This window comes from Petaurus breviceps, unplaced genomic scaffold (assembly GCF_028583685.1).
Source record: "Petaurus breviceps papuanus isolate PSGF00001 unplaced genomic scaffold, PetGlider_PUasm1.0 175, whole genome shotgun sequence".
Taxonomy (NCBI): Eukaryota; Metazoa; Chordata; class Mammalia; order Diprotodontia; family Petauridae; genus Petaurus; species Petaurus breviceps.
In genome coordinates, this window is record NW_027185764.1 from 6,521,535 (window position 1) to 6,549,027 (window position 27,493).

The 27,493-nt window shown below is 43.4% G+C and overlaps 1 protein-coding gene and 1 pseudogene across 1 annotated transcript; both read left to right on the plus strand.

Moving 5' to 3' along the window:
* The first annotated feature begins 336 nt into the window (after positions 1 to 336).
* Positions 337 to 14,519, plus strand: QPRT (quinolinate phosphoribosyltransferase). The gene is made up of 4 exons (XM_069084701.1): positions 337 to 466; positions 11,689 to 12,224; positions 14,007 to 14,138; positions 14,252 to 14,519. The coding sequence occupies exons 1-4, from the start codon at positions 454 to 456 to the stop codon at positions 14,471 to 14,473; spliced, it is 903 nt and encodes a 300-aa protein (XP_068940802.1). The 5' UTR covers positions 337 to 453; the 3' UTR covers positions 14,474 to 14,519.
* An 8,967-nt stretch (positions 14,520 to 23,486) lies between these two features.
* LOC138158991 (large ribosomal subunit protein uL23 pseudogene) lies at positions 23,487 to 23,956 on the plus strand (annotated as a pseudogene).
* The last annotated feature ends 3,537 nt before the right edge of the window (positions 23,957 to 27,493 follow it).

Sequence of the window (27,493 nt, forward strand, 5' to 3'; positions counted from 1 at the left end):
GCTAGTCCTCAAAATTTACAAAAGAGAACTCCTTTTCTGACATATACACACTTAGAAAACAGGCAAAGACACTTACGTCTCCTCAATCCCTTTCATGCACACACTGAGACACGATCAGTGTCCCATATGTGGGGAGAAGGGAGGGACGTTCCGAAGAAAAACTGGGGTTGAAAGGACCTGGCACCTTCATTTGGAGGTAGAGAGGAGACACAGACTGTACGCTCTAGCAGGAGGTCAGTACTCTTCCAGGTCCCAGCAAGTAGAGGAATCTAGGTTCTGGGCGGGGATTGGGATCAGTGGGCGGAGGGAAGAGAACCTACAGAATCTGGAGTCCTGGGAAAGGGCAAACAAGGGCTGTGCTAAACCCATCCCCCGCCCACTCACCGCCCCCACTCTTGTCTTCCCCTGGTTTTTGTGATCTGAACTGAGCTACACAAAGCCCAGTCCACCTCCATGGACAAGGAAGGTAAAGAATGGCTTCTTCCTCTCACCCCCACCTCCTAATTTCTTCTCACCTTTCATCTTGCCCTTCTAAACACCTGTATTTTCTCCCTTCTGGAAGACTCCTTGCAAGATCCCTGGCTTCTTCTCTTTTCTTTCTGTTACTTATCGAAAGGAGGTATAGAGGAGAAGGAAATCTCAGGGATCTCAGGGAATGGAGGCAAGAACAATAGAGAAGGATTTTGTCTCCTGGGGAGGGAGCAAGAGAAGAGGACCCAGCTGGCATTTACAAAACGGCGTCTGAACTTTGTCTTCCAACTACCAACCTGAAAGGGGAGAGGGCAAAGTTCTGGTGAGGCTTCGTACAAGTGGGGGAAGGGACCCGTCTACTGGGTATTGCTGTCTTCCCCTGGAGTGGAAAGCCAACACAATTGGGTATAACATCTGCACACCACAGAAGTGTGATATTGCATTTTATTAATGTAACTGGAAAGAGCACAAGGGTAGGAGAACTTATTCCTACCTCTGCCATTCTGGATATATGCCCTCTCTAGGCCTCAGTTTCTCCTTATGCCCTGATTTCTAAGGGCCCTTCCAGTTCTAATTTCTATGACTTGGTTGGCCATTCTGACTATTTGATGGGAATATATTATACTGCTATTACAAAGGAAAGTGAAAGATCTGATCTCAGAGCTGAAAGGGACTTTAGCCATCATCAATTGATTGACAAGCCACCTATGTGTCAGGCATTGTGTTAGGCACTGGGGATGGAGACTGTATCTCTACAACTATCTACTACTGCTATCTCTACAACTTAGTCTTAGAGACTTAACTAGAGCACTGGGAAGTTAAGTGACTTGTCCAGGGTCACACAGTCAGAATGTGTCAGAGGCAAGACTTGGACTCAGGTATTCTTGACTTTAAAGGTCAGTTCTCTCCACTGTGCCATGTTGGATTCACAGACAAAAGTGACCCTCCCTATTTTCAAGGAATCTACATTCTCTAGGGTGAGACAAATGAATGTAAAGTCTAGTGAGCATATCTCTCAGCTAACTATCTCAGAGCCAGTCTTGCTACATCTTCCCCTCAGGGATCTAGGGGTACCACTGAGTGACCAGCATCCATTTATGCCCTTGCTGGCCATGTTTGCCCCACTGGTTGGTGCCAGTGACTAGGCCCCCAGTTCTATTTAACCAACTAACATCAATTAACTTTTACAAAGACATATTTATTTCAAAGATGTAGCAAGAAGCACACTCTCTCCTATACCACCTCAATCTCTGGATAGAACAATTTCTCCATAAATGGTCCTGATGGAGTGATGAGACCTGGACCCCTAAAAGGAAAAGACCATGTCTCAGAAAGCAAGCCAGTCCCTGAACTTTCCAACACTGGTGGCTTCACCTGAGGCATCTGGCCCATTCTAGCCTACCTGGATACTCAATGATCCTTTTAATTGTTCTTTCTCAGTGGCTCTCCAACCCAGCCCAGTCTACTTAACTCCTTTCATTGTCTGCACCTGGCCCACTGGGGGAGGGGGGGGGGCTTTACCACTCCTTAATCACATCTAGATCCTTTGTCTATTGCCCCTGGCCCACCCCAATCCATTTACCACTCTTTAATCCCATTGGGATCATCCCACTATCTTTTCCTGTATATAACTACCAATTTTACCCCCCATTAAATTGCAGATTCATTTAGGAGCTTGCTGCTTTTATTGGCATCACAAATAAACCTTGACTGAAAGAAGGCTTGAGTGGCCAAATTCTTTCAAGGCAGACACCCCCCCTACCCCATACTCTTGTATTTTGGGGTTCTCAGCACCCCAAACTGCCACAGTCCCACCAAGTTCAAATGCAATACTAATGCTTGATGATCCCTCATTTAGACTATTGTTGGACTGGGTCCTAAAGGTTACTTCTTAGGGCATCCATATTGGGCTGGTTGCAAAGCCCAGAATGGACTTGACTTTCAGATTCTGGAGGCTCTCCAAACTCCTGAGTGTGCAGAAGACTCACTCCCCAGACCTTTTGAAATTCACAAAAATAGAATCTCCAGTTCCTCCACCCAAAAGGAAAGAACAAATGCTGAGGTGAGGCCCCCTGGTTTCATGGGGCCATGTGTTGGTTTCTGAGGAGGGTGGGGAGAGAGAAGACAGAAGAGCCTCTCCCCTTCCAGCTCTGTCTCTCACTGCTTGCCAGCAGGAAAAGAGTCAAACAAATTCCACCAAGGGAGAGACTGAGGCTCAAGTGGCATTTTGAAGGCACCCAATCAAAGAGGCCCCTGTCAAACATGTGGTTAGTAGACTAGAACCAGTTACAGAATGTCTACAAATACTCCAAAGTCTCTACAAGACACACGTCATCAAAACTCTACTGGAGACAGCCCCCTCCCCCCACCAGCCTCTTTCATGGGGAGAATTTCAGCATTTGAGTAGGCTAATGTACCCTGTCCAGGGTACATTAAGGACTGGGCTTACTTACCAGTCCTCATTATACTGGAAAATAGAAACTAGATTTATTTTATTTGGCAAGGAGGGCACTAGCCTAGTAGTTGGGGTAATCAGGAAAAGATGCATGCAGAAGGGGGCATTTTAGCTAAATCTGGAAGGAAACTGGAAATTCTAAGAGATGGAGGTGAGGAGACCAATTTGACAGCATTGAGGGGCATCTTTTTTAAAGATGAGAGCAGTAACCTCTAATCCAAACCCCCTATATTACAGAGCAGGAAACTGAGGCCCAGAGAAAGGATATGAATTATCTAAGGTGATAAAGGGAATTAGCAGCATAGTTGAGAATAGAGTTGCCTCTTGCCATTATACTGTTACAGCCTCTGGTATTTTCTTAGAATAATAAATTCATAGATTAATAGGGTGATGTTTCATGTTTTCTAATCTTAAGTTTTGTAAGCACTAATGTGAGCAGAGCTCTTTGTTTATATATCTTTTTTTTTTAAGACAATGAACCCTGGGAGGTAGGTGCTATTATTATTCCCATTTTACAGTTGAGGAAACTGAGGCAGACAGAGGTGAAGTGACTTGTTCAGGGTCACACAGCTAGTAAGTGTCTGAAGTCAAATTTGAACTCAGGTGCTCCTGCCTTCAGTGCTGGTATTCTCTCTACTATGCCACCTAGTTGCCCTGGTTTTTACATCTTTTCTTCACTCTCCACAACATGTAAGAGATCAGTTAAAGTAAGTCTCCTGAGTGACATCCAAGAAAGACCCAGTCTCCTAAGGCCAGGCCGCCAATTTTGAATGGGACAAACTCATTTCTTCCCAAGCCTGGCCACATACTGCTTTTCCCCTCTGGGATGCTTGATATAAGTCCTGGTTCTGTTCTTCTTCCGATCTGTATGACTAAGTGTAAGTGCTGTTAGAGTTAGGTTATATGGCACACTTCCTCTCAATTAGCAGGGGAAGCCCTATTTGGCTCTGTACTTACTCCCCATCATATAAATACAATGACAACAATGGAACCACTATTGTTTCATTCCTCCCTTCCTTACTGGGCATCACAGAACCACGGATATGTATGACATGTTGGTTATTCCATACCATGTCTTGTGGATCCCTACTAATGTTTACCAAAGAAAACGCATTTCTCCATGCTCCTAAATCTATCTATACACCAACTTCTCTCTCAAGCTCCAGGACCCCATTTTCAACTGTCTCCTGGATGTCACCCCCGAGTTGTCCTGTAAGCACCTCAAACTCAATACAGTCTAAGTTCCAACTTATTTTTTGTCTTCGGATCCCAAACACCTAGAACAATATCTCATACTTTTTTTGTCCAATATGTACAAGGCTCTGCACTAGGCTCTGGGGTCACAGATGTTTCTTGAGTGAATTCAACATGTTCAAAATTGAACTCATTACCTTCTCTTCCTACCCTCCACTCCCCCAAGTCCTCCCCAAACTAAAAACCAAAACAAAACAAATCCCAACAAAACCCTTGTCCTGACTTCTCTGCAGAGCTATTTCTCTAAGTTTGGGCAACCAGAATTGCCAGAATTTGGAAGGGTTGATTAAACACTTTAAGTTGCATGAGATTAAAACACCAGGATCACAAATACAGGCTACAGGAGGTGTGGGTGGCTAGATATAAGCTTATGTGGAAAATATGGGGGCAGGATAGGGTTTTAGTGGACTGCAAGATTGATAAGAGTTTCCAGTTATGACTGATAAAACCAACCTGATGTTAAATGGGGCTGTTATGAGAATCATAGGAGATATTATTTTTTGATGTTGCATCCATGATATCTCTTGTAATTTCTACTCTCTGTACTCCCTACCATTACTCTCACACAGGGTCTTATTATCTTCTGCCTGGACTGCTGTGGGAGTCTCCTAAAAAGATCTTCCTACCTCCATGCTCTCATGTCTCCAATCTTTCCTTCATTCTGCAACCTTAGGCAATATGGCCATATCACTCTTCTGCTCAAGAAACTTCAATGGCTCCATATTCTATTGCTTATCAAGTATAATTCAAGTTCCTTTGCCTGGTGTTCAGCCCTGCCCAATTTAGCATAACATTTCTAACCTTGTTACTCCCAACATATCTATTGCATATTTTATGCAGACAAATTGCAGCTCTAATTTCAAATTCAAATTCAAATCTAGAGTTCTTCTTTCTCTCTTCCTTCCTGTTTTCTGAGAAAAATATCTCAGTTCAACCAAAAACGGTTCTGATCTCACCCAAAGGGATATTTCCTAGGGTCTCAGGAAGCAAGCTGTAAATAAGGGATACATTGAATATCTTTCTGCAACATATTTACTTTCTAAAGTCTCTCTCTTTCTCTCTGTGTCTTTCTGTGTCTCTCTACATATTTCGAATTGATCCCTGAGTATGGAACCTAGTTTGCCTTTCTTTCTTGAAGCAGGAATAAAGGATATTTTTTTCTCTTTAAAACTAATCACATCCCGAGGAGGCTAGGTGGCACAGTGAGTAAAGAGGACCTGAGTTCAGTTCCGGCCTCAGACACTTAACACACACACACACACACACACACACACACACACACACACACACAACTAGCCGTGTAACCTTGGGCAAGTTACTCAACCCCAATCGCCCTCCAAAAGGAGAAAAAAAAACCCAAAAACTATCACATCCCTTCAATACACACTCAGACATCATTCTCTTTGATTAGGAGAGTCTTATGCGAAATGTTCTAGATTTATCTGGAAACCTGGGTTACAAATACTTATCTGTGTACATATCATCTCCCCTACAGACTGTAAGCACCTCAAGGGCAGATATTTCATTTTTGTCTTTGTATTCCCTCTAAGTAACACATAGGTCCTTAATAAATATTTATTGATTTACTATCTAGTTTCTCTCTAGATTATGGGGTCAAGATCTCAGAAAAGAGATCAGATTTGGGAGTCATTTGCATAGCTGCAGTAGAAATCAAACAAAGAAATGCAGTGAGAGAAGAGCACTGAGAACAGAACTTTAAGAAACAGTTATCCTAAGGGCTTGGAAAGAGGATGCCAAGTTAGGGGTGGAAACAAAGAAGAAATGGTCAAGGGCAGAAAGAAAACTACAATAGTTATGTTTTTGCAGCCAACAGAAAAGAGAGGATCCAAGTAGAGAAGGGTGTGGTTAACAGTGTCACCATCTGTAAAGAGGTCAAGAATGTGATGGTTGAAAAAAGGCAATTGGATTTGTTGATTGAAGGAGGGGTCACTGTTGACCTCAGAGGAAGTAACTTTGGTAGGTGGTTGGGCAGAAGTCAGAAGTCAGAATAGGAATTAAGGACAAGGGGTGGTGGGGAATTTGAGTCTGAGATTATAGACAACTTACAATTTTTACAATGAGGATGTGGGGTAATGCCAGGATTAGGCAGAAAATCAGAGGATGATTTTCTTTTTAAGGATTGGGGAAGCCTGAGCATGTTTACAGGCAGCTGGGAAGGGGCAGATATGTTTCTCTGTATTAATTTTATATTCTATATTATATCCTTCAGTAGAATATAAACTCCTTGAGGGTAAGGAGTGTTTCATATATTTTTTTATTTGCACCCCCCAGTGCCTAGCATAATGCCTTGTGGGTGCATAATGAGTGTTTGTTGAATTGGATTTAAATGGAAGAGAGTTTGAAGATTTTGAAAAAGGAGATGTTGCAGAAAGAAGAGGCTGTGGGTATAGAATATTACTTATACTTTCTGACTGAGTTGATATGTTTTTTAGTTTTACTGAGCTGCTTTTCCCTCTATTTTATTTATTTATTTGCTTTTTGGAGGGGGAAAGGCAGGGCAATTGGGGTTAAGTGACTTGCTCAAGGTCACATGGCTAGTAAGTGTTAAGTGTCAGAGGTCAGATTTGAACTCAAGTCCTCCTGAGTCAGTGCTCTGTTCACTGTGCCACCTAGCTGCCCCTTTTCCCTCTATTAAAAAAATTATTTATTTTAACATTCATTTAAACATTTTTTGAGTTTCCAATTCTTTCCCTCCAGTCTCTCCCAAATCCATTGAGAAGGCAAGCAATGTGATTCCTGTGTAGTCATGCAAAATACATTTTCACATTAGCCATGTTACAGAAAAAAAAGAAGAAAAATAAAGTAAGTGGAAAATTATGTTCAATTTACACTCAGAGTTAATCAGTTCCCTCTCTGGATAGAGATAGCATTTTTCTTTGTTAGTCCTTTGGAATTGTTTTGGATCATTGTATTGATTAGAGTAGCTAAGTCTTTCACAGTTGATCATTGTTACAAGATTGCTTTACTATGTACAAGGTTTTCCTGGTTCTGCTCACTTCACTTTGTGCTGGTTCATATAAGACTTCCCAGGCTTTTCTAAAGTCGTCCTCCCTCATCATTTCTTACACACAATAGTATACAGTGGTATGATATACCATAGTATTCCGCCCTCCACCTCTATTTCTTTTTATTATTTGTGGGCGCAGAGAGTGAGGAGGCCAGTCTGACTTGGAGCCTGGGTAAGTTTGCATTGGGAACTTTGGGGAGAGGTTAGATAGGAAGTGTGGTTTTGAATAGCCAATCAGATGCCAAGTTTTGATGATTCTGCCCCTGTAGCCTCTCTTGGATCCATTCCATGGCACAGTGGAAAGAGAACTGGATCTAGAGCCAAAGTATCTGACTTTGAACCCTAGCTCTGCTACTGCTACCTGTGTGACCTTGGGGTAGTCACACTTCCTTATGTCTAAAATAAGAGATTTTAATTTTAAGGTTCCATCCTCTTCTCTCCACTTGGCCATCACATTAGTTCAGACTTTCATCACTTTTCTCCTGGACCAGGGGTGGGGAACTTTCAGCTTTGACACTACACATGGCCTCTAGGTCCTCAAGTGCAACCCTTTGACTGAATCCAAACTTCACAGAACAAATCCCCTTAATAATAAAAGGATTTGTTCTGTAAAACTTGGACTCAGTCAAAAGACCGCACCCAAGGACCTAGAAGTTCACATGTAGCCTTGAGGTTGCAGGTTCCCCACCCTGGTCCTGGACTAATGCAATATCTTCCTAATTCCTACCTCTAGTCTCTTCCCTCTCCTATCCATCCTCCCTACAAGCATAGGGCTGAATATAATATCCCTCCCTTGCTCAGCAAACTTGTTTTTCTCTATTACGTCTAGGCTCAAATGGTTGGTTGGTTGCTGTCCTTTGTTCTTCTTTTTTTTTTTGGAGGGCAATTGGGGTTGAGTGACTTGCCCAAGGTCACAAGGCTAGTTTTTGTGTTAAGTGTCTGAGGTCAGATTTGAACTCGGGTCCTCCTGACTCCAGGGCGGGTGCTTTACCTGCCCCTGTTGTCCTTTGTTCTTGAAGAGGAATGAAATGATACCACTTGACCCACAATGTTGGAATCAAGGGACAGTGCGTCTGTCCAAGTATGACCGATCAGACCAATATGAGTTCTGTAGGCTCTACCACAGGTTGGGCACAAATAGTCCACGTGAACATTTGGAGTAGAGATGTCTCTAAATCTGCGCATCTCATGTTTCATTTGAGCTACTGCATTTCTGCTTGGTTCATAGAGTATTGTGCTAGGTGGTCCTGTGTCACTGTCTCCCAAGTCTCACAATGGATTCCAAAGTTCTTCAGAGAGACTTTGAGAGTGTCCTTATATCCCTTCTTCTGACCTCCATGAGAGGCACTTGCTTTGTGTGAGCTCTCTGCAAATAGTCTCTGAGGCAAACATTCATTTGGCATTCAAATAATGTGGCCAGACTGCTGGAGTTGTGTTCTCTGCAGGACAGTTTGAATGCTTGGCAGTTCAGCTTGAGAAAGGACCTCAGTGTCTGGTAAAAACACAAGCTCAAATACAGACTCTTCTGTTTGGCATTTAAAGACTCAAAATCTGGCGGCAGCCTTCCTTTCTAGGTTTGTAATACATCACTCCCCTTTTCACTTGATGGTGCAGCTATACTGGACTTCCTACTGCTCCTCACAACTTGGCATTCTGTCTATGTATGCCTCTGTGCCTGGGGAACATGTGTGTGTGGGGGAGGGGACAGAGAGTGGTCTTTCTAAAGGTGCTTACTCCCTCCTCATCTTAGTGACCCCAGCTGCCTTCAAAGTTTCCCTTAAGTGCCACTTCCTACTATGATGCTGTCCTAATTTCCCCAGCAGTAAGTGCCTCCCTACCCTTTGACAAATTACCTGATATTATTTTGAATGTAGAGCCTAATCTAGGCTTCTTTTTTTTTTTCTTTTTGGAGGGCAATTGGGGTTAAGCAACTTGCCCAAGGTCACACAGCTAATAAGCGTGTCAAGTGTCTGAGGCTGGATTTGAACTCAGGTCCTCCTGATTCCAGGGCCAGTGCTCTATTCACTGGGCCACCTAGCCATCCCTAGGCTTATTTCTTTAACTTGGTGCTCACAGATTTGCAGGCTGGGTCCCCAGGGAGGTGACTACTACCTTGGGTTCCAAGGGAATCTTGTGGGCACCCACTCCTAAAGCTGTAACTCATGAACCTGTCCCCTGTGAGATTACTTTAGTGATCAGCTTGTAGACACAATTAGCTCAAAACCAAGACTAAGATGGCTTAGAATGAACAGTACCTACAAAATATTCCTCCCATAATCCTGGGATGCATTCTCCCACATGGGATAGGCAGGAAGAGGGGGCTCTTAGAATGCACTGGGAGTGAGGCTCTCATCTATTGAATATATATCCAAGGCAACGCATACTTCTGTACTGGAGGTTCCAGTGCCCTTTCCCGGGGAGTCCTCATGGCATCTTTCCTGAGCTGCTCACTCAGGTGAGCTCCCTGGGTCTGCTCCTCTCCTCAGTCTGAGTCTCAGCTGCCCGGGTGAGGCATCTCCTGAATCCACAGGCAGCTCTCTTATATGCTTCCAGAGGTCTCGCTCCTTTTGGAATGCTGCCTTTCTCTCTCTGTCCTTCTGGACAGGATCTCTAGTCTCTGCCGCAAACTGCTTGACATTCCAAACTCTTCCATCCTAGATGGGATGTCTCCTACTTGGCAAGTAGCTATACTTCCAGATGGGCCATCATCTGTTGTGGAAAGTTAGGGTGAGAGGAGGAGAGAAAATCCCTTCCCCTCTCCCTACTGCCATCTTGTACAAATGCAGGGGCCACCCCCACAAAGCTGCTCCTTTCTGCCCTTCTAGTATCTCTATACCTTGCAAAGGATTGACAAGGCTTGGGGTGGGAGGTCTTTGTACTTTATTAGCATATTAATACCTTGTTACTTCCACGAGCCACTGAATTCTGTCTGTCTGCTATATTTTATAATTACTTATATGTGTTGTCTTCCTATACAGAATGTATACTCCTTGAGGGCAGGGATTTTTTTTTGTCTTTGTATTACTAGCATCTAACACAGGCAGCTAGCACATTAGACAAATAGAAGATGCTTATTAAATGCTTATTGATGATTGGTTAGTTGATTTGAATGCCAAGAATTTGAAGGTAGAAGTCCAGAGGACTGGACAGTGAGTTAGAATAACTGGGCTTGGGGTAGTGGTACGGTGGTACAGTGAATAGAACACCGGCCCTGGAGTCAGGAGGACCTGAGTTCAAATCCAACCTCAGACACTTATCACAAAAAACTATCTGTGTGACCTTGGGCAAGTCACTTAACTCCAATTGCCCTACCTTCCTTCTCCAAAAAAGCAAAAACAAACAAACAAAAAAGAAAACTGGGCTCTGACACATGCTCTTTTTGTACCATATGTGAAATGAGGTGGTTGGGCTAGATCAGGGGTGCAGCCTCGAGACCACCTGTGGCCCTCTAGGTCCTCAAGCACGGTCCTTTGACCAAATTCAAATTTTATGGAATCTCACAGAAAGGGCCGCACTTGAGGACCTAGAAGGCCATATGTGGCCTCAGAGCCTCAGGTTCCCCACCCCTGGAGATAATCTCCATAGGGCTCTATCAGTTCTAAAAGGATATTTAGTTCCTTGGAGAGAGGCATGGGCCTTGTTGGTGGTAATCAGGGTGGGGTTGGGAGGCTATTTGATCAAGCAGGGAGCCTACTAGAAGGAACTGAACCATGGGGCAGTGTCCTGGGGCTCAGGCCGCTATCTTTCTCCAGGAGAAAAATATAAAAGGTTCGAATTTTCCAGCTAGACCTCAGGATAACTCTATAGCAGGGTTCTCAAAGTCTGTCCTTGACCCCTAAAGGTCTCTGAGACTCTTTCAAGGGCATCCATGAGGTCAAAACTATTTTCATACTAATATTAAGACTTTTTTTGCCCCTTAAAATGCTCTTCCCTTTTTCAGCTATAAATCTGTGAGGTCAGATTTTCTTCATATACTTCAGCCAGAATAACACATCACAACAGATTGAATGCAGAAGTATACAGGGGAATCCAACTGTCTTACACTTAAGCCAGGCATTAAAGAGATTTCCTAAAACGTGCAAAACAATGTCATTTTTTGTTTTAGAACATAATTATTTTTCATAAAAATATATTAATGGGCAATGCATTTATTATTGCTTTTAAATGAATGGAAAATATTTGAATTTTTCCTCATTTTAATTTTCTAATAAGATAGACATGACCCACTAAACAAAAACTCCTGGGGGGGAAAGTATTCAATAATTTTTAAGAGAATAAATGGGGTCCCAAGACCAAAATGTTTGAAAACCACTTCTCCCTCCCAGAAAGACTCCTCCAATGCTGTGCTAGGTCTGGGAATGGGGCACTCACTGGCATTTCAATTCTTTTCTCTGTCCAGCAGATGGCAATATTGTATCAATTCCACATGGTGCCTGTGGTCACTTTGGTGACTTACCTCCTTTCTCTTCCTCTCTCCTAGATCTTGCCCTGCTTCTGCCCCCCAGGACCCTGGAGGCCCTGGCAGATTCCTGGTTACAGGAGGACTGCCCTGGCTTTGACTTTGCAGCCCTGGTGGCCACAGCAGCCCCTTCCCAAGCTGTCCTGTGGGCTAAGTCCCCTGGGGTGCTGGCAGGGAGGCCATTCTTTGATGCTATCTTCTCCCGGCTAGACTGCCAGGTGACCTGGTTCTTCCCCGAAGGCTCCCACCTGGTGCCAGTGGCCCGAGTGGCTGAAGTCCGGGGCCCTGCTCACCGTCTACTCCTGGGGGAGCGAGCAGCACTCAACGCTCTGGCCCGATGCAGCGGGGTGGCCAGCGCTGCTGCAGCTGCCGTGGAAGCAGCCCGGGCCACAGGCTGGACTGGGCATGTGGCAGGGACCAGGAAGACTACTCCTGGCTTCCGCCTGGCAGAGAAGTACGGGTTGCTGGTGGGGGGTGCCGTGGCACACCGCTATGACCTGGGGGGCCTAGTGATGGTGAAGGACAACCATGTCATGGCAGCCGGTGGTGTGGAAGAGGTATGGTCCAAGATTCTATCCTAACTGTGCCAATCCTGGCTCTATCCCTAATCCCAGCCAAACCCTAACTGTTAACTCAGATGAAATCCCAGGCTAATTTCAACCTGAAAGCCAGTGGCAACTATATAATCATATCCCAGATGGCTTCAGATCGAGGCTCTGCCTTTTCCAAACTTGACCCTGGGGAAGTTATTTTCCTTCTATGAGACTCAGTTTCCTCATGTGTAAGCTCCTTGAGATCAGGGACCGTCATTTGTCTCTCTTTGGATCCTTAGCACTTAGCACGATGTCTGTTATATACTAGACACTTAATGAATGTTTATTGAATTTAAATGAATTTGTAAAATGGGGCAATAATATTTACATCCGCAGCAGCAAGTGGATCAGTAGATAAAGCATCAGCCCTGAAGTCAGGAAGACTTGAGTTCAAATCTAACTTCAGATACTTCCTAACTGAGTGACCCTGGGCAAGTCATTTAACCTCTATTTGCCTAAGTTTCCTTAACTGTAAAATGGGGATGATAATAATAGCACTACTTACCAGAGTAACATTTGTAAAAGCACTTAGCACAGTGCCTAACACATAATAGGCATTATATAAAGAAAGGCTCATTCCTTTCCCCTTCTCTTATACTACCTACTTCACAGTTCTAAAATCACTCAATAAGGATTTAGTAAGCACAGGGCACCATGCTAAAACTGGAGACAGCTAGGTGATTCAGCAGATAGTTCTGGACTTGGAATTCAAGTCCTTCCTCAGACCCACACAACTGTGTGACCCTGGGCAAGTCACTTAACCTCTGTTTGTCTTAATCCACTGGAGAAAAAAATGGCAGAGCACTCCAGTATCTCTGTCAAAGAAACCCATGAATAGCATGGGCCACAGGGTCATGGAGGAATTGAACATGACTAAACAAAATGCTCAGCTCAGTCCGTACGAAGACAGGCAAAAACAAGCTTTTGCCTCAAGGAGCATACGTTCTGATGGGTGGGGGTGAGGGGAGGGACAGCGTGTAAATAACTGGGTACATATGCAGAGCAGAAGGAAGGTATAGCAGTGGGTGAGCTGAGTCACAAAGGAAGCCTCTGAGAGGTAACGATGAGAGGAGAGAGCGTTCCACACGGGAGACCACCAGCTTAAAGGGGATGGGAGTATCTGCAGGTCAGCCGGTGTTGCCAGATGGTCGAGAACACGAGGGTAGTAAGGTATAAGAAGACTGGAGAAGTAGGAAGGGCCATGTTATGACAAGCTTTCAATGCCAAATAGAGGGATTAAAATTTGATCCTGGAGGTAGCCCTGAAACTCACTGATATGGTCAGATCTGTGTTTGAGAAAAATCACCTTGGTAGGTGAGTGAAAGATGGGGCAGAGAGACCAGTCATATAGTGTAGACCTAGGGTGGGGAACCTGCGACCTTGAGGGCCTTTTGACTGAGTCCAAGTTTTATACAACAAATTCTTTTATTAATGGGATTTGTTCTGTGAAGTTTGGATTCTGTCAAAGGGCCGCACTTGAGGACCTAGAGGGCCACATGTGGCCTTGAGGACACAGGTTCCCCACCCCTGGCATAGACTGAAAAGAGACACAGGCTTAGGACAGAGCTTTGGGTACTTTTTGAACCTTAGTTCTACAGAAATTGTGCTACAGAATTGTGAGTTGTTATTATAATAATTATTATGGATTTCCTGGTCCCTCCTGTCCCACGTCATGGCAGCCAAATCAGCCCCCACCTATACTTTATTCTTCAGGCTCTTGTCCCTAAGCCCCATCTTCCACCATAGGCCGTTCAAAGGGCTCGAAGAGCTGGGAACTTTGCCCTGAAGCTGGAAGTGGAGTGTAGTAGCCTTCAAGAGGCACTGAAGGCTGCCCAGGCAGGTGCTGACCTCGTCCTCCTGGACAACCTCTCCCCTGAGGTGAGACTGGACTCAACAGTGGGCTCTCTGCTGGGAGGGAAGCCACTGGTTAGGACGCTGGGATTGGTGGTAGCAGGTCCAGCACTTACCCTCTCCTTTCTTCTCTCCAACAGATGCTGCACCCCATGGCAGCAGCGGTGAAGGCTAAGTTCCCACGGGTTGGGGTGGAGGCCAGCGGGGGCATCACCTTGAACAACCTTCCTGAGTTCTGTGGGCCTCATATTGACATCATCTCTCTGGGGGCCTTGACCCAGGCAGCTTCTGTGGTTGACTTTTCCCTCAAGTTGTTTAAGGATAGTGAGACCCTGAAGGCCTCTGAGTTCAGATGTCAGTGAGCAAGAAAAGGAATAAGGAGGGACAGTAATAAACTGGTTTGTCTGTTGCTCAAATTCGGCTCCTTTTTGGGAGGGATGGGGGGGAGGCCAAGGACATCTTGGGTTTCAAGATCAGTTTCTTTTACTGCCTTTGGGCAGTCAAAGGAAAGAGGATACTTTGGATCGAGCCTTGAAGAGGGCTCGTGTGCTTGGATCAAGCTGAGGTGGGGAAGGAGGATTCAAATGCTCCCCTTCCTCCCAGGAAACATGCCTCTCCTGGTGTCTGTAGTTTCCCAACTGCAAAGGTAGCATGATGCAATGAGAAGTATATTGGATTGGAACTCAAAGGACTTCAGTTGGAATCCCAGCTTCACTATTCACTATTTGTGGCACGCAAGGAAAGTCACTCTCTTCTCTGAACCTGTTTCCTCATGTGTAAAATGAGGGATAGTTAGGTAACTTAGTAGATAGAGAACTGGGCCTGAGTCAGGAAGATCTGGGTTCAAATCCAGCCTCAGACACGTAGTAGCAGTATGACCCTGGGGAAGTCACTTAACCTCTGTTTGCCTTAATGCGCTGGAGAAGGAAATGGCAGAACTCTCCAGTATCTTTGCTAAAAAAACTTCCCAGACAGTAAGGTCCACAAAGAGTGGGACATGACTGACCAACTACAGCAAAATGAGGGGATTGGTTTAGATCAGTGGTGTCAAATTCAAGTAGAAAAGTGGGTACTTGTAAGGATTTCTCTGGGCGGCATATTGACTTAGAGAACCACATATCAACATGGTTCTTGTTCAGTCATGTCTAATTCTTCAAGACCTCATTTGTGGTTCTCTTGGGAAAGATACAGGAAGGGTTGGCCATTTCCTTCTCCAGCTCGTTTTACAGATGAGGAAACTAAGGCAAACAGGGTGAAGTAACTTGCCCAGGGTCACACAGCTAGTGAGTGTCTGAAGTTGGATTTGAACTCAAGTCTTCCTGACTCCAGACCAGCACTCTATCCACTGTACCACCTAATTTCATACTTAGATAGCAATTTACACTGTCCCAGAACCAGGCCAGCTACATCTGCCTTTCAAGATTCTAGGGGTATCCTGAGGGTTTGGGCTGTCTGCCCTGGCACTATTGGCTTGAGCCCTTACTGGTTTTGTGCTCTCTACTGTGTCAGTGACTAGTACCCTGGTTTGATTTAACCACTTAACATTAATTAGCTTTGATAAAAGGATACTTACTGTACTTTGAAAATAAAACAACAGAAGTCCTCTTCTTCCTAATACCTCAGGGCATCACTCCGCGTATCTCACATCCTGGAGAGAATGGGATCATCCTTATCACCGTTCCTCAATAACATTAGTTCCATCCAGTTCACGTTCTTATGTGGCATCAATATGGGATGAATCCTCATCTCAGCCACCAAAGACTGAGTCGTAAAAGTCACTCTTTGGTCCTGAGAGCATCAGCGTGGAGCTGGATGCAATACGGCCGGGTCACTGGGAAGCCAGAACTACCTGTCTAGAAATGCTCCAAGGTATAACGTAAGATTATTTGAGAAATAGCAAATAGCAGGTGTATCCAATTCACATCAAACTCAAATAAGAACAGGACCCACCAAACCATATCAGGATCCCTGTGGGCTGCTTATTATATTAGATAATTAGATTAGATAATATATTGTTTTATTATTTATGTTTCATTGTATTTTTACTTATTTTGCTAAATATCTTTTTTTGTTTCTTTTTGGAGGGCAACTGGGGTTAAGTGACTTGCCCAAGGTCACATAGCTAATTTTTTTATTAATTGTCCAAGGCCAGATTTGAACTCCTGACTCCAGGGCCGATACTCTATTCACTGCACCCCCTAGCCACCCCTGCTAAATATTTTTCAATTATATTTTGATCTGCATTGGACTACAGTTGGGAGCATTGTGCAGGCCTTGAGTTGGACACTTCTGGTATAGAGGATCCTCTAGGAGAAATTATAGACTGGTAGCAGAAATGCCAGTTAGGAAGTTATCATAATAGCCTAGGTTAGAGGTGATAAAGACCTGGACTACAGTGGTGGTCCCATGAGTGGAAAGGTCAGTAGAAATTTGAAAGATACCATCAAGGTTAGAACAAAGAGGATTTGGCAATAAATGGGATGTGGGGGCTGAAGGAGAAAAAAAGAATCAAAAAAGACTCAGGCTATGAGCCTGGATGAGTTGAAGAACTGTATTTTAGACACTTCATTCAACAAACATTTATTAAGCTCCTACTATATGCTAAACACTGTGCTAAGATTTGGGGATACAAAAGGAAGGAAGAGACAATTCCTGCCCTCAAGGAGCTTACAGTCTAATAGAGGGAGACAAAGCACAAGCAAAAATATACAAAGCAGGCTACGTACAGGAGAAATAAGAAATAATTAACCAAGGAAAGGCATGGGAATTACGAGTGAGAGCAGTGGAGGGAGAACATTACAAGCATAGTAGTCAGCCAGAGAGAATGCCTGGAGTCGAGAGATGGGGCGTCTTGTTTGTCACATAGCTAGAGGCCAGTGTCACTGGATCGAAGACTCTGTGTTGGGAAGCAAGGTGTAAGAAAACTGGAAAAGCTTTGAGTTTGAGGTGTCTACGGGACGTCCAGTCAAAAATATTCAGCAGTAGGGGCAGCTAAATGGCACCAGCCCTGGAATCAGAAGGATCTGAGTTCAAGTCCGACCTCAGACACTTGACACACTTACTAGCTGTGTGACCTTGGGCAAGTCACTTAACCCCAACTGCCTTGCCTTCTCCCCTCAAAAAAAAAAAAAAAGAAATGTTCAGCAATTAGTAGAGGTATGAGGAGAGGTTGGGGGTGAAGATCCAGATTTGAAAGTCATCTGCATAGAGGTAATAAGTAAGGTCAGGGGAATGGATGAACTCACTGAGAAGTTGTACAGATAGTTCTTGTTTTATGTAAATCTGCATTAAGCAAATTAGATTTTACATAACCAATTCTGGAAGAAATCAGCATTCCAAATAAACTATCTGTGTTAACTTTGCTGTACAACACTGTGAGTTTTCCCTCTTCTCCTCTTTCTCTCTCTTTGCTTTTGTTCCTCAGCTTGGTGCTCTGAGGACTCCTGCCCCCCACCCCCTCAAAAAACATAAAAAAAAAACTTCCTCTAAGTGAAAGTCAAAGAATGGAGGCACAGAGACTTCTGTTGCTGCCTCTAAGGCTGCCACCCAAGAATCAGAGACCTGGCTTGAGACTTCAGCATCAAGACATGAGACCGTTACCCTACTCTTCTCACCTACAGACTTATTTGGCAGTGTGCCTATCTTCTGAGCTTGGGTACCACATTTCTTGCCTCCCCAAATCCCCCCTGTTCTTCCTCTTGGTTTGCTAACCCTGGACTCTGTGTTCCTTTTGCTCTCTCTTCTCTCTTCTCCTGTCCAGATTGAATCATGTGCCACCTCCTTCCATGGGGTTGTCCCCTTTCTGGCCCCCTCCTCCCCTTTCTTCCCCACATATGTGAGCAAATCCATATTATGTAAAACTGTAAGTGGAGGTCTACTGAAAGGTCCTTGTGCATAAAGCAAGAACTATCTGTATTGAAAAGAGACAGATGAAACATACAGATAGCTATAATATAGGCGTAGATATGATATAGATATAGATGTAAATAGATAGACATAGATATAATCATAGATATAGACATAGACATATGTAGAAGGTTTGGTCCTCCTTAGTGGGAGGAGAACCATCAGAGCAGCATTTCCTGCAAACTGAGGGAGGAGAGGGCATCATGGAGAAAGTCCACCAAGTGGTTTACAAGGGTTTACAACCTGATGAAGAGAAGTCAAGGAATATGGAGAGGACAGAAAAAGATCATTGTATTTAGTCATGAGGAGGTCATTTGTGATTCTGGAGACAGATGTTTTTCAGGCCAGATTGGGAGTTAAGGAGCAATGAAATAGAGGCAGAGTGTCCAAGTCTGACAGCAAGGAAAAGGGGAAGGATGGGACAGTGCCTTGAGCTTGCTGCAGAGTCAGGGGAAGGTTTTCTTAAGGAAAAGGGACATCTGGGCTTGTTTGTAGATTGAGTGAAGGAACCCTTTGAAAGAGAAAGATGGAATATTCATGGAAGAAAGGGCATAACCGAAGAGTAAGCTTACTGATTGTGAGTTCCTTGAAGGCAGGGACTGTCTTCTGACTCTTTTTGCATGCTTATTACTTAGCACGGTGTCTAGAACACAATTGGTTGTTGTTGTTGAGTTATTTTAGTCATGTCTGACTCTCTGTGACCGCATTTGGGGTTTTCTTGGCAAAGATACTGGAGTGGTTTTTTTCATTTCCTTCTTCAGCTCAATTTACAGATGAGGAAACAGGATCACACAGTTAGTAAGTGTCTGAGACCACATTTGAACTCAGGTCATCCTGACTCCACTATGCCTCATTTTAAAGAAGAGGGAACAGAACCCCAGAGAGGTTGACCTGGCCAAGGTCACACAGCTAAGTAAGTGCTAAAACCAAGATTTGAACTCAGTTCCTCAAAAATTAAGTCCATTGACATTCCTCTATACAGAGGGCAAAATGGAAAGGAATCTTAGGGGAGCACAATTCCTGTTAGAGAGCTAAGGCTGAGTTTACTATGGCATATGGGGTAGGATAGAAGAAGTGGGGCTTCCAGTGGGGCCAGCATGGAGCTGGGACCTTCAAAGTTGATTCCCTGAACTGATCCTGTGCCGAGTCCTGGTGTCTTGGGGGGCAGGGGGCGGACAGTCTTCTGTGGTTGAAGGCTCTCTGGAGAAGTGCCTTAAGACTGGGGGGATGGAAGGTGGCTAGCAGACCTGGACTTTCAGGGATCTGATGCTGGAGAGGTAGAGTGGGAGGTGGCCCCATCTCAAGGAGGAATTCATTACCCCCTCAGCTTTTGGTAAATGAAGCCAAGCCTTAGTTGCTCTGAATCCCAGGTCCAGCTGTGCTGGCTTTTAACCCCTGAGGTATCCCTAGAGGACATATTTGTTGGTAGGGGGCCATCACTGGTGGTCCTGATCTATGCCTTGCCACCGAACCCGGATGTCTCCGGAGGAGAAAGTGAGGCTGGTGACTTTACACAGCCTGACCTCCCTTAAAGCCAATTTACTTGCAAGTCATGGCAGCACCTTCCTTGATGTCATGGTCCTTTTTTTAAAATGAAGGACAAGCAATAATAATTGGTGGACAGCTGTGATGACCACTTTCAAGTGTTTCAGAATGGAGAGAGTCTGGTTTGTAGGACCCAGGTTCAAATCCTTGCTCTGACACTTACTAGCTGTATGACTATCGGTAAATTACTTTGTCTCCCTGAGTCTCAATTTCTTTATCTGTAAAATGGGGATATTTATACCCACACTACCATCCTTACAGTGCTGTTGGGAGAGGAGTCACATGACAGGTTTGTAAACCTTCAAGTGCTGTAGAAATGTGAGCTGTTACCAGCTAGTGGAAGAACTTGAAAAGCCAGCAATTCAGCTCCATAGTTTTACATGCAAAAGAAGGAAAAACTAAGAAAAAGTGAAATCCTCATTGAGAAAAGTATTCTGTTACTAAAAGTCAATGTTTGGGGGTGTCAAAAACTGAATTCTGGGGGAAAAACTTAACTGATTTTCTTCTAATTTGAAAAGAAGGCCCATCTTTTTTTTTTTTTTGAAGCACCACAGATGCTGCGGCTTAGTTAAGCCCCCAAGAACTAAAGTTGAAGATCGTTCAGAGGACACTGCAAAGGCACATAGTGGGTGGTGAGCAGATGGTACCATATTAGGAATGAAAAATCCCACAGGGGAAGTCATGTAAAAGTGTTATTGGGGAGATATGTTGCTGGAAAAGGGGCGTGAGCCAGTCATCCAGTGAGTGAAAGAAGGGAAAACCAGTAGGTAGCCTGTGTGCTCCATTTGTATCCATCCAATGCCAAGAGACCTAATGGAAAGTTCCTCACATTTTGGGTAGAAGCCCATAGAGGATTGATGGGAGAATGTGGAGAAGAGTTGCATAGTATAAGAAGGTTCATAACCTATACTGTTGTAGAGACAGTTGTGCTAGTTATCATCAGGCTGTCCCCTTCTCTCTGTTCACACAGATCTTAGTTCGGGTCCTAGTCATTTCTTTCTCTTTTTCCTTTCCTTTTTTTTTTTTTTTGGAGGGGAGAAGGCAGGGCAATCGGGGTTAAGTGACTTTCCCAAGGTCACACAGCTAGTAAGTATTAAGTGTCTGAGGCTGGATTTGAACTCAGGTCCTCCTGACTCCAGGGCTGATTCTCTATTCACTGCACCACCTAGCTGCCCGGGTCCTTGTCATTTCTTGCATGGCCTCCCCACCTCAGCCCTGCTCTCCATTCTATTCTCCCTATAGCTGCCAAAATGATATTCCTAAAAATAAAAAACAACCCAAAACAAAAAACAAATCTGACTCTATTCCTCTTCTGCACAATAAACCTTAGTGCCTCTTGGCACAAGTAGAAAGTCCTCTGTTTGGTATTTAAAACCTGATTCCAACCTACCTTTCCAGCCTTACTGTATACTTCTGCCCTTTATGGACTATACATAGCTCAGCCATTTCCTAACTCTTTGCACAGATTCCCCATGCCTAGAAGGCACTCCTTCCTCACATCCATTTCTTAAAATCTCTCTTCCTTCAAATAGTCAGCAACTGTTCTAACCATCAGTAACTTTTGCTAGGCCCAAGAGGCTGGGGTGCTTACATCCCCTCCTCCAATCTACCTACTCTGGACCCAGGCATGGACAGCAGCTGGGTGAGGTATTGCAGGGTGTTTCATCAGGTTCCTTTCCCTCCTCCCCCATACTGTCCAGCTCATTAAACCTTCAGCTTGCTACCCTGGGAAAAATTGCTGAAGGATTAAGTTTTGGGTCATGTCTGCTATTTCCCCAAAGAGGGAAGAAGAAGGATTCTCAGTGTAAAATACAAATCAGACATGGGACAGGTTCTTACATGGATAACACACACAAAAACTGCTAAACACAACATGCTCACAAGCATGAATTCACAGTGAGATTTTTAAAAGGATTCTGTACCTTAATACTGTTACAGTCCCCCAGGTGGTTGAGACTTAAACCTTACCAGAACATTTTGAGGGAGTACCAAATAGGCAGTTTCATTTCATCTTAGATCTGTATTATCTCTTCAAAGTTCATGTCTTTTGGACATGTAGTCCACAATTGGGGTTCCTCCTCTCCTTGCTGGCTGTCTTCTCTAATGCAGAAACTAATCAGCTCTAGCCAAGGGAAGTAGGATCTCTAGACCTCTCAGATTCGGTGTTGTCTTCAACAACAGCCATCTCAGGGTCGATGTTCACTCCTCTTTTCTCAGGAAAGAAACAGAAAACAGAAGAGGTAGCTAGGGCTGTGAGATCTAGGCAGGATGTGGGTTTTGGCTGTCATGTACTCATGGCTGTATGATATCCAGGGTGGGGAAGAGAGTGAGCTGTCTTACACAACCCCACCCACCTACCCAAGGGAGCCTCAGAGCTACATCATGCCGCCTGGCCAGTCCAAAGAAGAGAACCAGTGGTAGACTCATCTCTTTTTTAAAGGTCCACTTAATCATTAATTCTTGCTGCTCAGTAGCCACTAAAAGGATTGCTTCATTATGCCCTAAGTGCCTGATCAATGAGCTGAAACATGTGGCTGGTTGAAGCAGGTTAGGAAAAGCTTGTGAATTCTATGTGCCACTTGTTATATTTGACTCAAGCACCAATGTCTCTATAAGTCCTTTCCTAATTCCCCAACTCTTAGAGCCTGCCCTTCAAAAACTACCCTGTATTTTACTTTACATATACTTGTGTAACCTGGGGCTCAAAGTCCATTTGCAAGGGCCCTCCTTATTGGTGGAGATTGAGAGACAGAGTTGATGAGAGCTTGAGAGAGGAAAAGTCCTGGTCTTCTGGTTCCTAGCTCTAAGAAAGAAGATACTACATTCTCATCAGGTCCCTGAAAGGAGAGAAAGCCTGACACGAAGCAGAGAAGGCACATGAGTTATGTCCCTATTCCTTATCTCTTGGATGAGCTGAGATATCTTGTTCTCAATGGGGGAGTTCATTCATTTTGTGCATTGTCTGGTATATAGATAGACAGGTAGGTTAGATAGATACACACATGTAAATGTATATATACATACATATGTATACACACACATACATACCATCTCTGATTTCTGTTTGCTATTGGATTGGACAAATAGGCTTATCTGCTATTTGTTATGTGTGTTCTTTCTGGAACTGGTATTTGGTGAGAATAGAGTCAAGCCTTGGATATATAGCTTGGGGCATTCTTTCCCTGTTTTTTTTTTGTGGGGGGGAATAGTTAGTTTTATACAATTAGACACAGCAGCCTTGTAGTAAAACTTAATTGGTTTTGAAAGGTTTTTTTTTATGCTTCAATCTGTATTCAGACACCATTAGTTCTTTCTCTGGGGATGGATAGCATTTTTCATCATAAGTCCTTCAGAGTTGCCTTGGATCATTGTATTGCTGAGAATAGCTAAGTCATTCACAGCTGATCATCTTACAGTATTACTGTTACTTTGTACACAGCACATTTTACTTTGCATCAGTCCATGCAAGTCTTTCCAGGTTTTTCTGAGAGTATCCTGCTCATCATTTCTTATAGCACAATAGTATTCTATCAAAATCCCATACCACAACTTGTTCAGTCATTCCCCAACTGATGGGCATCCCCTCGATTTCCAATACTTTGCCACCAGAAAAGAGGTACTATAAATATTTTTCTATATATAGGTCCTTTTCCTTTTCAAAAAATCTCTTTTGAGATACAGGCCGAACAGTGGTATTGCTAAATAAAAGGGGGAATGATTTTTTTTAATGCTTTTTGGAGGGGGGAGGGAAGGGCAATTGCAGTTAAGTGACTTGCCCAAGGTCACACGGTTAGTGTGTCAAGTGTCTGAGGCCGGATTTGAACTCAGGTGCTTCTGACTCCAGGGATGGTGCTCTATTCACTGTGCCACCTAACCACCCCAGAAAGGATTAAGAAAAAAATTTAATTCACCCTTTCCCCTAAGATGGTGCCTGAGGCAAAGAAGGAAGCTGTGGTCCCCCCCAAGAAAGAAGCCAAGTCCAAGGCCTTGGAGGCCAAGAAGGCGGTGCTGAAGGGTGTCTGTAGCCACAAAAAGAAGAAGATCAGAACATCCCCCACCTTTCCACGACCCAAGACACTAAGACTTCAAAGGCAGCCCAAATACCCTTGGAAAAGCGCCCCTCAGAGTAACAAGCTCGATCACTCTGCCATCATTAAGTTTCCCTTGACTACTGAGTCTTCTATAAAGAAGACTGAGGACAACAACACCCTGGTCATCATTGTGATGTCAAAGCCAGCAAGCATCAGGTCAAGCAGGCCGTAAAGAAGCTGTATGACATCAGTGCGGCCAAGGTCAGCACACTGATCCGGCCTGATGGAGAGAAAAAGGCCTATATCCAACTTGCTCCAGACTATGATGCTTTAGATGTTGCCAACAAAATTGGAGTCATCTGACCTGTGTCCACCTGTCTCACTCCACCTAGAATAAAAAGTTTTCTGGCATAAAAAACCAAAAACAAAAATTTTAATTCATAGTATTAATCTAGTTCCATATACAAAATCTTTCATAAAATCGCACTTTACACTTCTATTTGAATAGCTTGCTTAAATTTCCTAGTTTGAGAAAAGGAAACCACAGGTAGGTATGAGCATAACCAAAACACAAAACAGAATATTTACCTTACTATGACCTCCTAAAATAGTCCATAATTTTCTCAACTGTACTGGTTTTTAAAATGAATGATATCTATATATTACAATTAAAAGTAAATTATCTCTACCATATTTGCATAAATTAGGTCCTGGTGAATATATATATATATATATATATATATATATATATTTTTTTTTTTTTAAGCAATCGGGGTTAAGTAACTTGCTCAAGTTTACACAGCCAGTTATTTCTGGGTGTGGTGCTAAGTATCTGAGCCCGGATTCGATCCCCAGGTCATCCCGACACTGGAGCCAGTACTCTTACTCGCTGAGCCACCTGGCCACCCCCATAAATATATATTTTAAGACAGCTTAGAGCCATCAAGAATTGTTAATCAGTCAAGTAATATGCTAAACTATATATTCCTTCTCCATTAAGGGGAACAAAGCAAGGGGGAGCTCAGCTTGAACCTACAAATTATCTTCCTGGTGTTATAAATATTTAGGAATATTTAGGGGTTATATAGATATAATTCTACCCTGGTACTCTTTCTCTAAAGAGGGCAGAGTGGCCATCCTCTGCCCTCCTCTTCTTGCAGGAATCAAAGTCTCCCTTGGAGAAAAGTGGGTAGAGGAAACTCTAGGGATCTATTCATGCTGCTCTGCTAGCCACATCTAGACAGATTTATACTGACATACATAACCTCCATGGGCAACAAAATAAATCACACATCCCTTCACACTTGTACATTTATATGCTGTCTCCTCCAATCGAGTTTAAGTTCCTCGATGGCCTCATCATTTCTTCTAGCACAATAGTATTCCATCATAATCACATACCACAGCTTGTTTAGCCATTCCCCAATTGATGGGCATTCCCTCAATTTCCAATACTTTGCCACCAGAAAAGAGGTGCTTTTAATTAAAAAACCCCCACCCCCAACACTTAACAGTACCTGGTATATAGCAGATGACTAATAAATGCTAAATTGGTTTAGATCACAGATCTGTGGAAGTGCCCAAGTTTAAAAGAAGGAGTTTGTTTGTACTGACTTCAAAGCCTGTGAATTTCTAAAGGATGATTTTAGTCTGCCTGGTATTTTGGGCTAAGAATATTCTGTTGTGAATTTAATTATAACTATTCTCCTCTAACAGTGCAGCATTATCCTGTGACATTGAACAGACACTTTTCTCAGATCGTGAATTGTTCTTTGCTTGACGCAAAAGTCAAACCAAGGATGACATAAAAGACTTCACTGAGGAAATGTGAGACTGAAAATGAAGTGGGCTGATCATTTAGTGAGAATGAAAGAAAGCAGATGGAAAGCTTTCTGTCTTACAAGTTTGACCTCAGGTTACAGCAGGCCCAGGAAAATTTTACCCAGCAGGCCAATTCCACAGTGCTTCAACTTTGAGGTCCCTGCAAGGGGGAGCTCATGACTAGGAGAACTGCAGGAGCACATTTAGGCAGGGCTATTGATCTGCCCCCTAACCCTCCAACCCCTCCCAATGATCGTAACACCTTCCCCAAAGGCCAATTTCCACTTTTTCTGGTCCTTAGTTTCTTCATTAATAATGTAATGTGGTTGGATCAAATAATTTCTAGGGTGTCTTCAAGTTCTGACATTTTTTGATCTGAGTTTGGAGTGAGGGGGAAGAGTTCTAACAGTTTCCTTTGGTTGTGATCTGCGAGGGCTTGGAAAGGATGGAAACAATGAACTCTGGTCATCAATCAGGAAATGGATGCACCAAATCTGTTTTTTAAAATCATGAATATATTTTAATGTATTGTTTTCTTTGAGAGTTCATTTCTGTAGTATGTAGCAGGTGTTTCTGTTTTTGTTTTTACTTTTAAGTTAGACCTCATGCCTGCATCTAGAACTTTCTGCATACTGCACCTTCATCCTACATTTCAGATGTATTTGTTTCACTTATTGACTGGTCATCCAATTGGAATCTGATCTGTGTCATGGTCAAAGCCTGCCATTCCCAATAGGCTTTCATTAGTTTATTAAGTGATGTACGCTTTTTGATCTTGAACTATCTTGCACTGCCCCCCTTCAAATGAATGGGATCCTTGTTTTCAGTCTTGACTCCTTCCCTGAGCTCCTCTTTGGCCATGGTGAATGGAGGGGATGCTATTCAAATGAAGTTTGAAGGCCCAGATGCCATTATTTTTCAAGAGCCATGAAGTGGTTAAAGTCATGCATCCTCCAGCTGGTCAGGATGGACCAACTCTACCTAGTGCACTTTAAAGGATGAGATTTAGAAGAAAAAGCAGTACAGTGGTAGGGCGGCTAGGTGGTGCAGTGAATAGAGCACTGGCCCTGGAAACAGGAGGACCTGAGTTCAAATCCGACCTCAGAAACTTAACATACAAAACTAGCTGTGTGACCTTGGGCAAGTCACTTAACCCCAATTGCCCTCCAGAAAGCAAAAAAAAAAAAAGCACAGTGATGTGTGGTGGTTAAAGAACCAGGCTAAGGGTCAGGAAGAGCTGGGGTCAGGTTCTGCTTTTGACAAATACTAGCTATAAAGGGCATCCTAATATAAAATATATAGAAGAAAACAAAAAAATTCATAAAGTGACACAGAAACAAGGAATGACATTTTTTGTTATTACTTTGTTAAATTTAATGTATACCTTAAAAACCTTTTTTTTTAGTTATCAAAAATCCTCTTCTGCCACCTCCCCCCTGGAAAAAGAAAGAATAGCAAGATCCTTGTAACAAACATGTCTCGTCAGTAAAACAAGTTTTCTTAATTGACCACGTCCAAAAAACAATGTACACTTTTGAAAAACAATAACAGAAAGTTTATAGCCTCATATATAATCTTTTTTATTCTTTGTATGTTTGAATGTTTTAGTTTGTTGATGAATCGTAATGACATCTATAATAAAAATGTGCAAACTAACAAATAAATCCCAAACCAAATAATATCTGTGTTACCATGATGGGTAAACCATTAAACTTCTCAGTCCCTGAAGACAAGTCTCTATGGCTATAAGTTACAGACAACTTGCCAAATTGAATCACAGATCCATACCAGAACAAAATGTTGAAAAACTTAGATGCCATCTAGTCTGAGAGTGGGCAGATTTATTTCTGTTATATTGTTGTATTGCTTCTGAATTTATATATTTCATAGTGTAGCAGATCCCTCTGGGTTATTCCTACAGCTTGCACAGGAGCTTAGAGTTAGGTCCCAAGAGTGTAGTTACTACTCTTGGGTTCTAGGGTGGGTTATCTGTGGGTAAGCACTCCCAAACCTATGCCTCATGAACTCCTGCCAGTGAGTTTCCCATTAACAATCAGTAAATAGACACATGTTTTGCCT